This window comes from Geospiza fortis, unplaced genomic scaffold, assembly GCF_000277835.1.
Source record: "Geospiza fortis unplaced genomic scaffold, GeoFor_1.0 scaffold138, whole genome shotgun sequence".
Classification (NCBI taxonomy): Eukaryota; Metazoa; Chordata; class Aves; order Passeriformes; family Thraupidae; genus Geospiza; species Geospiza fortis.
Window position 1 is genome coordinate 1,736,045 of NW_005054307.1, and position 16,207 is coordinate 1,752,251.

Here is a 16,207-nt window from a genome sequence, read left to right on the forward strand (position 1 = left end):
GCCTGTGACTTCTCTGATGAGAAGCAGGTTCAGCCACATTCAGTGCCAGAAACTGAGCAGGGAGGGTGGTGGTGGAAAGAAACCTCAGATTCTGCTTTTCATATTTTACTAAGGTGACAACCACATCTGAGACTGAATTTGGTGAAGTGTTGCACAAGGTTGGTTATTGCAAAAAAAAAAAAAAGTTGCTAAGTCATGGTTGCTCCCTGTGCTAAGCAGACATATCTTTATTAACCACTGTTAGCAAAGTAGATCTGAGAAAAAGTTATTTAGAGGTGGAGAGTGCTTTTGTATTCATTGTGAATAAACCAAACTGGCAGAGATCCTGCCAGAGACATTAAGTACAGCTACACAGAGACACATGCCTGTCTATTTACAGACCAGCTTCCATGCATAGCTGATTCCAATGCTATACCATCCTCAAACCACCCATTATCTAATGAAAATTTTAGTTAGAAAAGGCTTGTGTTTTGTTTCCATTAGCCTAAGCACTAGCTTATAATTTCTTTTTATATTAGTCTTTTACATGTCAAAAGATTGATCTTACTCCCCTCTTGAGTATTTTTGTTTGTTTGTTTTCTCAAAAATACACAGCAGAATTGCTTCAAGCTTTCCTACAGGTCCATTTTTCTAAACCTTTCTAAAATTCTTGTAGTCTACTTCATTACTATATCCAGCTTATCTATGTCTCTCTAAAGATTTCACCACCTTTCAGTCACTGAATCAATACATTAAATGCTTCTTTTATATAATTCATAGATAAAATATAATATAACATAGTAACATATATAATATATGTTATATAATAGTTATTTATAAGTGCTTCTGTTACTATCTTTCACATTGATACTGACATCTTTTTGTATCTGCATTTTAGTTTGAGACATGGTTTGTTTGTGAACTACTCTAACTCAATTTTTTTTCTTATATACTCCTTATACTTATATTCTCTTTTTTTTAATATACTCCTCCTTAATGACTATCCCTCACAGGATATTTGTGTATTTGGTTTCTCTCTAGTACCTCCCATCTCTACTCAATTACATGTTTTCTTCAGCATCTCCAGATTTTTAAAAAGCTATTATGAATTTTACATTTTCTAGGAAAAGAGAAATATTTACATTTTTGTCTTGTTTTTATATTTTAGAAATGTTATAATATATGTGCCTGCTTTTTCATCAAAATTCTGGTTTCTTTTTCATTTTGTGATTCAATCTTTAAATCTTGCTTTCTGGGTGTTTCTTCTCCAACTCAGTTCTGCATCTTCCATACAGAAGTTTCATTTGGACCATAGTCCCCTAGTTTTCCTATTAAAAAGTCACATAAATTACTTCCATGAGGCTTTTTTTCTCTAACCTAATAAACAATACAACTCTATTGGCTTGACATAATAAGTGGGAATATGAATGATTTAGCTCATTTGAATACATCTGTGGTTAATGTCAATAACAACTTCTTTTATATAATAGAAAGATGATGAGTTTTTGGAATAAATAGGAGTTTCCCCAGGCAAGAATAGAACCAACAAACCACGCTATAAAGAGTCTGGAGAGCAGGGAAGAGAAACACCAACAGCCAGGACATCTACTTTTCCATGTAAAGGAATAGACAGAGGGCTGGATCAGCCTCAGTATATTTTTCTTCTTTGTGAACTTAAAAACTTAAGAACAGTCACAGTTTATTTCCTTTGGCCTCAAAAGAGAGCTGGCCAGGAGGATTGCTGTGTTCCACCTTTAATGTGGACATGTGCCTTCCATGCCAAGCCTTTTCCTTTATGGTATCAATGAATATTGACCCATTTCCTTCATTCAGAAATTGGTTGATTTGATTTTTTTAATGCTGAGAACAGCCTTCCCTGTTCTTCATTTTTCAATGAAAGGATTAATTTCTCCTTACAGCATGTTGGCCTTAAGAGCAGTCTTCATCTAGAGTGAATTTTAGCCTTGATCTTCCCCTGTCTGTCTTGAATACTTTTCTGGTGTTTGTTCACTGTACTGGAAATCCCTTCTGCTTGTCACTCAATTGTTTTATCCCTCTCTGCACATTCTTAATCCTTTCTTTCACATTTGCCATTAGTCACAGAAGCCAGCTTTTCCCCATCACGTCTTTTCAACATCTGCAGCAAAGTTTTTCCCATCAGTGATCTAACGTCTGTGGGTTATGCTTAAAGGCTGGGATTACTTTTTTAATATTTTTCCCCACATACAATGGAAAAAGTTCCATTTTGGAGCTCATAGCCAGTCAGCCTTCTCTCAAGAGGATATTTAGTATACCAGCGAGTGGAGATCACTTTGCAGCACCTTTGTCAGAGCTCTTTAAGCTGACTGAGCACTCTTGGTTCTCTTCACCACCTGCCAGGGTGGTTGTGCACTACAGCTACACTCTGAAATGAAGACATCCATATAGAAACAAAGAATATTTTATGCCTGCTAATGATGGAGAGATTGGACACTGCATTGCTTCAGTATAAAACTGAAGTTTGTATTAAAATGAAATAAAAATGAAAGGATTGAAGAGATTGGAATATGTCTGTAGATGCCTCTTTGGAAAATATTACACAGCCAGGTACTATCTTGTCCAAATTCTGAAATGTTATGTTTAGCAGTTTTTCTTCCGTGTTCAAACTACCCTTTTTTTCCCCTGTAGCTGTAATTTTCCTGTATTTTCAAACTAGGATGAAAGCATAAAGGAGAGGTCCCTTTTGCATTGCTCCTTTAAATTAATTTGTCCCATCTTTTAAGTAAAACATTTTTCAAAGCAGGATTAAGCAGTATGGTACCCAAACATTGCTTACAGCCATGACCATAGAAAAAACCTACCCTTACTCTTATATATACATACAGCCTTTCTCACTTAGAATACTGAATTTAAAAGCATTCAATTGTTTAAGCCAAAGTGAACAATATAAATTTGATAAAATATAAGATCTGTGCCCTAATCTATCAGTTAAGGCAAAATGAGCTTTATATTTTTTTAATAATGAAGATTAAACTTCACATATAAATTAAATAATATCTTGTGAAGTGAAATGCTTCTTTACAGATATCCATTTAACCCTACAAGTCGAGTTTGAGCTAGGAGTGATGCCGTGGGGTGTATGCAATTATGTTACAACTGCTGGGAGGTGTGAAAGTAAATGAGATATTGCATCTCAATGGATACAACTCCTGTTTAAATGTTTAAGATAAAAAATTCAACAACTTTAGCCAAACTGAGACACGACTACCTCACATATTTCATTTCTGCAATGAAAGACTCAATAACTCTCTCAATCTCATTTGGTCTGTTTGCCTGCAACAGATTAAACAGATATGTTTACTGGTTGGCTAAGTTTTTCATTTTATTTTACCATCAGTTTTATTAACTTCTTTGAAAGCCTTGTTTTTAATTGTTGATTAAATGTTAATTTAATTGTTGATCTCATAAAATAATTGAGAAAATTTCCATGGCTCTTTTTTCTCAAATCTGGGCCTAAATTGAGGCTGAAAAAAATAATAACATTTAAAATGCAAAAGGTGACATTCAGAATTAAGGTTTTCTGAAAGTGTTGATCTTTGAACTTGTTTTTCAGAGCTGTTCTGTAGAAATAAAACTAAAGCAATATGAAAGAAGCTCTAAAATATTGTTGTGCTCTAGAATTGCAAATTGTAAATTTAACTTTTGTTCACAGGTTTTATGAAATTTTTAAGCTCAGAGGATGATCGATATGTTCTAAACACTAAATTTATTTTTTTGGAAATTAATTGCAAAACTATGAAACAGGCTTGGTTCAGAAGTTATTTTTAAATGTTTTTAAATTATAAAAAGGATTTTTTTTTCTTTAAAATGGTTTTACTTTGAGGTCATCTTGAAATAGATAAACATTTTAGTATGATCAAGAAATTTATGGATGGCATTAGGTAACACTGTGGAAAATATTCTCAGATGTTTCAATAAAATACTATGAGACAAATTTTATACTGAAGAGATAGAGAGTTTATATTCATGTTAATGAGTATGGCAGTGATACTGTCTCCAGGTTGCATTAGCTCATCACAAGGTGAAGATTTAATAATTATTAACATATTTTGGATTTCCTATTCATATGACTGACAGGAAAGCTTCCCACTTCAGTAACTATTTTTGTCTTTTGGGGAATGAGGTAAAATCTTCCTAATCCTGGTGCTTAGGTTGTGAATTATTCTGTGACTCAAGAGAAAAAGTAAATCGTAGGTAACAGTTCAACAGGATACATTTATCTACACAAGCGATTTGAGAGGCAGTGGACTGGCTTCTCCTGAGTGAAGGACATGATGCCAGATAACATGCTGCTTGCACATAAGACATTTTAGCTCTAAATATAACTGCAATAGCACTGCCTGTGTAAAAATCCCCGCGTATTTAACTGAGGAATGTGACTTGCTAGCTTGTGTGCAATGCCAGGAAAGATAGAGTCAAGCTGGTGCTGTGCTGAGATTTAGCAGCTTATGTGCTTGCTAGCTCAGCCATCTCTGCAGTGCACTTGATTTCATACTGGGGATGTGTCCAGCTGTGAAAGCAACTGAGAAATAGATATTCTTTCTCCAGATCTTTCTTTGTCTTTCCTGGGTAGGTAATATAAGCCTTTTAAGGTATTTGGGCTTTTGCAGCCTAAGTTTTCATGCATTATCTAGGTTTAGAGTCTCAGACTATATTTTAATAAAAGAAGGAATGTTTAAAATATTTAACAGAATAAAAAGGAGGTGTATATATCTCTTCCCTATTGTGTTCTCATTATTTGTTAATAGTGAAGTATAAAACTGATGAGATATGTCATAAAAGAAGAGTGAACTATCTGAGTGATAGTTCACTCTGAGTGAACTTTCAATATGCTTTGAGGGTGTTGGAAATACTTGGCTAAATCCTGTGTGTGCCAACAGAGTCTTAATCACAGAGTTATAGAATAGTTAGGCTAGGAAGGGACCTCTAGAGATAGTCAGGTTCCACCTTCCCTGGAGTGAGCAGGGACATCAGATATGCACCTTGTTCTTGGTCTTGGAGGCTTGCTGGATCTTTGAGACATGCTGCACCAGTAGTCTGAAGGTGTGTCATGAGCCCTTATGGAGAATTTCCAAACATCTGCTGCTTTTACAGAAATCTTGAACAAAAGCTGTGAAGCCACTATTATTGCAGCTGTCCCTGTTCCCTTGTATCCACAGTTCCTTCACCAAAAAAAGAAAAATTGGTTTTCCACTTTCTTCTGCATATATTTCCAAGTATGAGGGAGTCATCATGCAGAGGAGGAACCTTCCTGTTTCCTAGCTTCTCTTTCCATCTATTATTATTGCCACTTTTTTTAAAGTGCAATATTCTTGGTCTGTGCACTGTACAAGATTAGTGATTTCTGGATTTGCTACTAATGTTATGGCATTTCTCTACTAGCCTCAGACTGCTCGTCTCCAAGCATTGTACTGAGAATGAAGATACACGCATTTGTTATCCAAATCCTGACTTCCAGAAATAGTAAACATCTTCCCCTACTTATGAGACATAAATTTTCTATCTCTTCTGTGTATTTCAGCACCTGTAACAGTCATCTGAAGAGAAATGGGGAAAAAAATATGGTGTTGGTGAAAAATGTATCATTTGGGTACTTGTGAAATCTAGAGTAGTTTGTTCAACCATTTTGTTATTAATATTAAAAAATTTTCAGCCTTTGTATCAGTTTATGATCTCCATCTTTAGTTTGAAAGGACAGTGACATTACCCAGACACAGTCCAGACAGAGTCTCAGACAAAGTCCAAAAATTACGTTATCCTTACTATTGATGGTATAAAGTTATGTCTCGTACCTGTGAAGAAGCCATGTCCAAATTTGTATATAAAGAACATAAAAAGAGCCTTAATAATGTTTAGTATCAGTTAAACTACTGTAGCATCACATTGACAATGCTCAGCATCACATTGAGAGAACTAATTGTTTATCATGTTTACCAGTATCAGGTCCACTCTGTGATGTGAACAGCAAACTTAATGAAATATGTTGATATGCTGATCTTCCTGAGCCATCTCCAGAGCTAAGAATACATTATCCAACACAGAGGTGTTCAGTGAATTCAATATAATAAGCCCATTCATATGATGTTGTACCCCAGAAGTTGTGAATAACAGTTGCAGATTGTCTCTGCAGCAAAATTTGGAGCAAACATATCTGGGCAGAATCTGAGAAATGTCAGAGTTTCACTGAATGATTTAGGTTGGAAAGGATCTGAGGTGGTGTGGTTCAAGACTCTTCCCCTCCTTAAAGCAGAACTATCTTTGGATATTTGTCTACATTTTTAGACCAGTGTCTAAAGCCTTCTGATTCTATCCAGATGAAATCTGCAGGGGAAAAGAAAGACATCATGTCTAGGCATCTCAGATATACAAAGACATTACAAAAGAGAAAATGGCAGGAAACAACATTAGTGGTCAGCATCAAAGCTAATCATGCAGAAGTGGGTGCCTGAATTCAGCTAATGATTTTAAAGTACTTTAGAGCCTAATAAACTTCGATTGCTCCAGTGGGAATTTCCTGTGAATAGCAGACTCAGTCCTGCAGTCAATCCATTAGTTAAGCCATCTTTGTTCTTGTGAATAATGTTATTTGCATTTCTACAATTCAAGGAGAGAATATGGGCTGTATGGAAATAGACTGTATGAAAGGAGGTAATGTAAATATTTGTGCTCTTCCAGCAGTCTAAAGGACAGTCTATAATTAATCTGTAGTTACTTGAACAGGTAAATGTAACAAGTGTTTATATTAAAGTGGCAAAAAGTTTGCATTTAACTTGGCTAAATATAGGGTTGTGAGAAATCCTGCTTTTAGACTTCTTCCATGTATGAATACTGTCCACGGTAATTTTTCATTTTAAGACAGAAGTGAAACTATTGTTCTTATGTCATATTGTTGGTGGGGGAAGCTTTGTTCAGTGTAAAAAAGAAAAAGGTATAATACTAAATTCTCTATTTTATTTCAAAACCAGATGAATTATGAAACCAGTATGTGAATATTTTTATCAAAGGACAAGTACTAGTGGGTTTGGACAATATAAGAAGGAATGAGTATTTCTGTGAAAATAATTTAGAAAATGAAATAACCCAAAGCCAAACAGCCAAAAAAAAAAAACCCCAACCCATTCGCATGTGAGAGTGCTGAGTAGAAAATACAAAATATCTGCACATAGGATTCAGGAAATATGTTTTCCCAAGGGCATTAGAAAAATACTGGTCAACTACAGTTCAGCTTGCCTGGTGGAATGCTCTTTTGCTGCTTCCTGCTGCCCACACTATTGTCTGCTCAGAGTTCTGGCACGTATCGTCTCAGCTTTCCATTCCTGACATCACCTGATTGCACGATTCATTCAAGTGGGTCAAGCCTTGTAACTCCAAAATATGTAGCAGCAATCAAAAGAAACTGAACTCCAACCTACACAGCAAGTTTCTGCTTGGTAGCTCCATACAGCTGGCTCTGTTCAGGGCAGGTCAGCATTACAGCAGTACAGACAGCCAGAACTGCTGTCATGCAAGCAAGGACATGGCCCCTTAATTTTTTATCCTGCTGTTTGGGTTTTTCTTAGCCCCTCCACCTCCCAGAACCTTGAAGCATTATTGTTTCCCGAATGCATTATTTCCATCAAGTATTGGCAGTCCTGACATTGATAGGCAGTGAGTCAGTACTTTTATAGAATTGATACATTTTATAGAATTGAAGCCAAACTAGTTTTGCAGATCCACAGTGTGCAGTATGTGATTTTCCATTCTGGATATAATAACTGCTATTCTAAATACTCCCCCACAAGCATTGATTGCATGCTTTAGGAAATTCACAGTGAAGAATTTAATTAAGAACAAAGAAACTGCATCACTTCATTTAAAAAAGAGAAATTCACCCGAGATATTTTGTTCATTTTCAGGCTATAATAGCAATAACCATCTTTAGCTGAGGACATTTCCTGGGGCTTAATGGCCCATGGCTGTGCTTCTTCAGGTGATCATCATCATCTCCCAACAGTCATTAATCCCCTACGAATGCCCTGCACCTCAGTCATTAAATGTGCTTCTTCTAAAAATGAAATAGTTCTATATTTAATGCATCTTCCAGGAATAGGAATGATCTTTCTGAGGTGAGGAATGAAAGAAGTTGATTAATCTGTCAAAGAAGTACTAATTATGACAAGTAGATAAGTTCTGTTTCTGGAGATAGACAGAATTTTTCCACAGTAAGAGTATGTTTTATGTAAGTCATTGTTTATGTACATCACAATTTATACTCATCTCAATTGCATAACAGCCAGATAAGAAATACAGATAGTTATTTGCAGTTAGAGTTCTTCTGCAGAACATCTCAGCATAGAAAAATCTCACCAAACATGCAGTGTGTGACTGCAGTACTGCTTAAAAAGACTTTCCATAGCTGTGAAAATAGAACTATACAGCTTTGCAAGGTGTTTATGTGATAATCTTTTCATTTTCTTGCATTATGTGATAATGCAAGAAAATAAAAAGAAGTTAAATTTTTCATACCTAAAGTCTGAAATTCTTACCAAAAAAATCTTTTGGTGAGCACTTTATGAGTCTTTCCTGCAAATAGGACTACAAGTACAGTGCCAACAGCATCATCCGAGGTTTTAAACACCATAGACAGCCTACCCCTGCTCAAGTAGAATTAAAGCCTATAATGAAAATGATTGAAATTCAGAAAAATTGAATGAGAATTGGGGGATTTTAATTGTATTTTATTTGAATTTTACTTACTTAATTTACTTACTCCTACATTGTGCACTTTTCATCTTGTACTGCTAAACATGTGTATTGTACACCTAAAGTACACATTGCATGAAGTCTGTACCTGTCCCAAAAAGATTCTGAGAGGGATCAGAGCAGACACTGCCTTCACTGAGTGAAAAATTAGTACCTTTTGGTTATTATGATAATTTATTATTTATGTTGGACATTCTAATCCCATGTACTTCAGTGAGTGACTGTCTAGATAAAGACAGAAGTAGACCTTTGGGCCATGCATTATTAAATGCCAAATTTTAAATTATGTTAATGTTAAAATTAGGGCTCTCCTAGTCAGCACCTTTAGATTGCAGATTGATCTGAAAAAAGAATTATTATAAACTGACTCAAAAATTTCTTGTCAAAATGGCCTGTTTCTTTTAAGAAGCAAAAAATAACATTATTAAAATATCTTTCATTATAAACAAATTATTTTGTTTTACTCATGGAAAAAAATCACTTACTTCAGTAACCAATAACAACTGCCTAAATTTTGCAATTTTCCAAGTTAGAGAAATTTTTCTGTGTGAAAGACAAAAGTTTCTTTCAGAAAATGTTAAATACAAAATATCACATGTGCCCATGTGCATACACATTTTATCTTGCTCCATTGTGGGTTCTAGACAGAACTATCGCCTAATTTAGACTTTACTCTGAAATCTCTACTACTCATCCTAATGCAGTTTTCAGCAAATAAATTTTGAAAAAAAATTATTAGATCTCTCAATAAATTCACAAAAAAAAAAATAAGTTGCAACGAGCTAAGGACAAGATAAAGAGTATTGCACTTTAAAGTTGTTTTCCATCTACCTTATATCTCATCCTAAACAGCAGGTTGGGAAATAAATAATTACGTATTGTATTGCAATTAGAACACTTCTTTTGCTATAGATCCTGTTTAAGGTTATTCATACTTTATCATGCCACTTACAGTGTCAGCATTCTTCAGATCATTTGTCAAAATTCAACAGGAATGTCCACAATAAAGAGTAGTAGAAAAAAGGAAGCCTCTTTTTCTAGAGTGAATTTATCAGTATACCTAGAATTCTTGGGGTTTTTTTCTCAAATTCTCTGTTTTCACCCATTCATTATGTTTACAGATCAAAAAAAACTAAAAAAAAACCCAAAAAAACAAATCAACCTCATATAATGTTTCTCATTCTCATTGTAAATTCTGTGTTGTAGGTCTTGTTTTCCCTCTCTGCTGCATTCTGGGGAATCCAAATTATGAAGCGGATCACTTCATTCAAAGATAAACACAACTGAAAGAGCAGATCTAGCATCACCTTAAATGTGGAAACAGCACTTCAGAATAACCTTCTGAGTTCCTTGGAATTAATCAACCATGAATCATGCTGTATTGCAATCAGTTCAGTTATGATAAGAGAGATTTGTGATTTTCTATGAAGGTTTGAAAGATTCCTAAGGGAGTATAATCATTTTATTTGATTTCTTCCCAATTTAAATAAAATATTCATTCACAGCATAGATTTTTGCATTCATAGGATTACAAATTCTTCAAAACCATGTAAAACTAATTTAATTTTTGCAGTGATTTTGTTAGTAATAATATGTGAAAAGTATTTTTCACAAGAGGAATAATTAAAATCATATCTGATGTAACTTGGTATAAAGTGATTGACTGTCTTCTTATTGAGGCTAAACATAAACATATGTGAATGTCATTTTTTCTGAAATGATTGAATTACACTAGAATCTCCATGTCATGCCCAATTCAGTGTTCATAACATATGGCTACATGAGGATGAGTAGTTGAGGTAAGAAAATTATTAAAAACAGCATGGTAAAATAACTTGACTTAGTATGAGTTGAAACATCTTAGATAAAATTGGCTGATGCATGCATTGTATAATGCAGACATGCAGCTTAGGCTGAGTTATTTACAGAATACACCTGCATTGCCAACTTCAGAGAATGATCAAATCAGGATTTACACATGGGTATCCCACTGACACTCACGTGACAATATATTTGCAAGGCTGGGCCCTTAATTTCTGGTAGTTTCCTGCTGGGTGATGTCAGGGGAGATGCATGTCTTGTCTTTCAGAAGCTGCTGGAAAGATGCTGTGTACTAAGATAGGAAAATTAAATACAAATGGCAGAGAGAGTCTCCAAACAGCAGGACTGGCAAAAATACTGGATCTAGGTTGTTTTTCTTTCCTCACCGTCATCCAAATTTTTTTTTGGCTCCAAGCCTTTTAGAAGTGCTTAAAGTCAAGTAGCTAAAAAATGGAGTCTGTCTTAGATGCTTCAAACTAGTAATAATACCTGGATTTAAAAATGTGTTTAAGTTTGTATTCTGCTTTTTTACCCATTTCATTTTCATGGCAGTGTAACAGACATCTCAGATTTAGGAAACCTACTTTGAATTAACTCATATTTTCAGTCTCTAGCTGTAACAGATGCCACTGTCCATGGAAAGGGATGTTTCTAATAAATTTTCAGAAACACAGTAATGTTTTTTATATAAAATTGTCACACTGTCTATTGGTAGTATCATCTTAATTGTAAAATAGAATCATCAAAATGCTTGGATTGTATGGAACCTTAAGGTTATTTAATAGATAATTTTAAATTATATATTAAATATAATAATATATTTTCAGAAACACAGTAATGTTTTTTATATAAAATTGTCACACTGTCTATTGATAGTATCATCTTAATTGTAAAATAGAATCATCAAAATGCTTGGATTGTATGGAACCTTAAGGTTATTTAATAGATAATTTTAAATTATATATTAAATATAATAATATAAATTAATTATATATATAAATATAATTAAATATAATATTTTAAATTATCTATTAAATAACCTTAAGGTTATTTGATACATAATTTTAAAAAATAACAGACTCTGATTCCAGAAGTACAAGAAGATTACCAAGTTCTTATGTGGCCCTGTGAGTTAGTATACCCATGTTTTCCAAATTTGTCATGGTGATATAGTCAGTTTAATATAACAAAGAATCATACTGAAAGTCAATTTCTTTATTGAAAGAAATCCTTAAAAGAGACAGGAAGAGGAAAAATATTTAACATTTTATGCATTTGAAAACTGTCAGTTTTGGAGGAGCAACAATGAAGAATTAAGTACAATTAAACGAATTTTAAAGCTGTCCTAATGAATGTCATGTATTTACAAGAGGAAAGAAATGTGATTTCAAGATCAAGTATAGTATGTGTCTGATGAGGACAACCTAGTCATTAAAGCAGAGGCCAAAAAAATTTCCACTATTCCAAGGCTTTTTAGATCCAAATTTCCTGCTTCTAGAGACTTGCCGTTGTGTATAGGTTGTTTGAAAGCAAGGTGCAGGGGAGGAGCAGCATCCTTCCGTTGCATACTGATCAGTAGGGTCTGAGAACAGCTCCTTCAACGGAAGGCTTGAACATGGTGGGTCTCCGGGACTCCTGTGCTTCACAATAATATCACTTGGGTATGTATAAGCAATCCTTTGGCTACAGACTGGAAGCTAGGATTTGCCATTCTTGGAGAAGAGAGTTTCAGGGACAAGCTCTTAGAAACACCTTTGCACCATTCTTTCAGTGGCAATGTGGTAAGTAACTATATCCCTGTCAACTTGCTTGTCACAAATTTTTTAAAATATAAATTATATGATATTTTAGGCACCTAACATCACTACTGGATCTAGTTCATGCTGTCTTTAGATCCACTGCAAAGAGTGAAATAATTATCCCAAAGGTGTCTGGGTGGGAGTCAGGAGTCAGGAAAACTTGGAGACCAGTTGGCCACTGAATTTAATTATGTGCAGTTAATATATATCATGCAGTTAATTCAATTAATTTAATGCAAACTGCAAACAATGGTCATTGCTACCATGATATTTTGATAAGCCAGCCTTCTCCCCTCAGTTTTTTAATATTCCATAACTTATTTCTTCATTTGACTACGTTGTGTTGTTTGAACAATCATATGGGATCAAGCGAAACAAGGTGAATTATGGGAGGACAGTAGTGTGAGGACAAAATATTGATGTAGAACTAACAGATTTTGTGTAAGTAACTATCTTTCGTTTGATAAACCACTCTTTCAGGTCTCTAGAAAGAAAAATATTCTAGACTAACAGCCTAGCCTCATATGTCCAAGCATGAAACTTCATAAATAATGTTTGTAATTTGCACTATTGCATAAGACTTCCTTTTGTTCTTGTTTGTTACTAAACTCCCCAGTGATACACCTTAGGAGAAGAATGCGGATAAACAGAACTTTTTTTCATCAAGACTGTTAAAAAGCAATTCCCTGCTCCTACCAGCTGTTGTAAAGTCACATCCCTACACATGGCCTTTCCTGGACTATGTACACAGCAATATCAAGTTACTGAAAACCCAGAAGTAAGCAGCTGAATCCTGTGTCACTTGAGACCTGACCCTGCAGCATTTAAGTCACCAAAAAGCTTGCTGCTGACCTCAGGATCAGGGCAGAGCATTCCCTGTATGAAAACAAGAATGATGTAATATTTACTGCAATTCAAGCTTTGGTGAGGTGCATTGATTAAAAGTAACAGAGTTGCACAATTGCTTATTCCTGAGAGTGGCTAACATCCTATCCTTTCTGGTGTAATAAAACCAGAGCACTTTGTTGGAAAAATGCTGACAGTTAAAGCTGTAACCTATACTTACCAGATATAAAGGACTCAGGGCACTTTCTCTTGTCTTTGTTGTCTTCAGTTTTCTCTCAGATTTGCAGGATTAAGGACATCATTGCTCAAACCATTACCTAAAGTGGGTAGTTGATCAGATATTTTAAAGCTTTTTACAGCCAAATGTCTGTGAGCTTTCAGGAATTTATGCGGTATGATAAGAAGCTGCTAAACTGCATGGCACTAAAGGTAAGAGCTGTTTGGATTTTTCTTATTTGCTCCTTAATTTGTGGCAAAAAAACCAAAGTCTTAGCAATGTAGTTCATCAAGAACAATAGTAACTCTCAGAGAATACTCAAAACATTGCCTATTAGGTAAACTATGTTGCCCTTGAAGTTTTTCTTAAAACTTTGGCACCTGAAACTGTGTGAATAAAGAAATATTTTTCCCTGCTGGAAAGAAGACCTATAGAAAGTTCAAAATCTAAAAAGGCAAACAAGATTTTAATCATTAATATTTTAAAACATTTCCCTTAAAAAAACTCCAGTGATTACATGAGGCTTGACTCATGGTTTTTAAGCATGGGATTGCTAGTGCTGAATGGGAAAAAACTATTCTTGGTCTGTCCTTTTTCCATAAAACCTCTGTTTCCGGCACAGGCAAATACAGTGCCTATGAGGCAGAGTTCTGCTGGGTTTCCTGGTTCCCTGCTGGTGTGTGACCAGCAATTCAGTTTGGAATTCAAACAAGGCAGACCACAAGCCAGCTCTCTGAGGGGCCCTGACCCTCAATAACTCTCAGCACACCCCGACCTACCACTGTATGTCCTGCTGCCTTCCAGCCCCAGCAGATGGGGCAAAGCAAACAAGAGATGTACTGTGGACTTCCAGGATTTTCTCTTTCTATAGAGAAAACGAGTGTTAAAATGCCATATTTGAAACTGAGGTACAAACCACAACATAAAGCAAAAATAAGATGTCTCCCATGCTGGAGAAGCACTTCCATGTTAGTATCAAAGCCAATGGAAAGCTTGGCTCCGTTCTTTGTCTTTTTTGCCCCACCTATGGAAAACAGCAGAAAAATGTGGAAACATTGAGTAAGAATGAACTGCTGAGTGTCCTTGTGTTTATGATTTGGCACAGAAAAGTGATACAAAATGAATTCTCTCCACCCCACCCCTTGATATATTTTTACTGCTTCCTCCTTTATTCTTTCTCACCATTTTTTCTCTTTCTTGCTCTAGTGTTTATCCATCTTTGTAAAATATCCTCTCCTTTCTTGCCTTAGGTTTGTTATCTGAGGAGGTACACAGTGGTATATTCTATATCCACAAATATTTTACTTTATAGGGTTTTTTTTTAATTTTACTTTTTAAATTATTATTTTCTATTTGATGAAAGCAAATACTTACCTAAAGGTGCCTACTTTCTTTACTGCTCCTATCAGTCAACAGGCTGATATCTTCAAAAAACCAAATACACTGCTCATACATTGTTACTGTCATATTTATTTCACTTGTATTTGCCTAGTTTCCTCTAATGATTCATTTTCTATTTAAATTCCAGTAACATGGCTCTGTCCTTTTCCCAGTTTCTACTGACTCTCCTGCTTCCTTGTTATTAATTCCTTGTAGTTACTATTTGTCTCTTCAGCACCATGCTTTAGCTGTCACTGTCTCTTTGCTCCAGGATATACCACTGCAGTTCTTGTGGATCATTTTCCAACCTGCTGATTTTAATGTGGCAGATACAGCCCAGTAATAACAATGTTTGATTAAAAAGAGCTTAATAAAGAAAATAATGGAACATTTTAAACGCTATGGAATTTGTGGTGTTTTCTGCTACTTACATTTTTTCCACAAACCTTGAATGCAAGTACTTATCAGCACAAAAATTACAATTATAGATGTTTGCCAGGAAAGAAAAATACGGTAAGACAATTGAACTACAATTTTTTAGATCAAAGAATAGGTTATTAACTTTCTGAGTGTGATCATGTCTTTTGCTGCTGTCTGTCTGCATTGAGGTCATGAGGCTGTTATTTGAAGATAATGGCATTACTCTTTTGCCTCACGTAGCAGCATTTGTGATTTCAGATTTAACAGCTTTACCTTCTCTCCGCTCATGACTCATGGCTGACTCACTACCTTTAATCATTCTGAAAGCAAAGATTTTATTTTTGCTCTTCTTTTAATCACAGTGCAAAAAAATACTTTGAAGGAAGGTGAAGTGTTACATACTGCAGCAGTGTAGGTATGTAACAATGTGCTTCTTTTTGTAAAACCTCAAATATTCCCAGTTTTCTATCCATAACCATAAACTAGATTTCACAATGATGTCTAACAGAGGAAAGCCTGATGGTCAGGGATTGGTGGAAGAAATTAAAAGCAATTAAAGGCAAGTTTCTGAGAACAAAGTCTGTCACTGAAGGTCAGATCACCTTTGGTTTTATTTTATATATTAATTATTTTGTCTGAAATATAGCTGTAAGAGAAAAGTAATGTCTTCCTGATTCAATGGCCAATAATAAGGTATATACTTGAATACATTTTTTCTTTGCTAACAATATTCCTATTATTCATGAGAAAATCTGTGTCTCATGCCTATAGTTTATTATGATTAATTATGCCTGATAATTGGACTGTAGTATGTGTGTAAATGGCCTTATTAATGAAGAACAATTATCAATGATTTGTGCTACAGGAGAAGAATTATTCTTCAGTATTATTTTCCCCAGGTTTTCTCCTTGCAAGAAAGCCCAGGGGTAGAGTTAGAATTTGGCTAACATAGTCCTGGGTATTA

General features: G+C 34.9%; 1 protein-coding gene across 1 annotated transcript in view; it reads left to right on the forward strand.

Annotated features, from left to right (window-relative positions):
* The window catches only part of AGMO (alkylglycerol monooxygenase), a 186,580-nt gene extending 176,321 nt beyond the window's left edge, over positions 1 to 10,259 (forward strand). The window contains exon 13 of the mRNA XM_005418617.2: positions 9,967 to 10,259. Coding sequence (XP_005418674.1) covers positions 9,967 to 10,047 — 81 coding nt within the window. The 3' untranslated portion in view covers positions 10,048 to 10,259. The remainder of the gene's footprint in view (positions 1 to 9,966) is intronic.
* Positions 10,260 to 16,207: the final 5,948 nt, after the last annotated feature.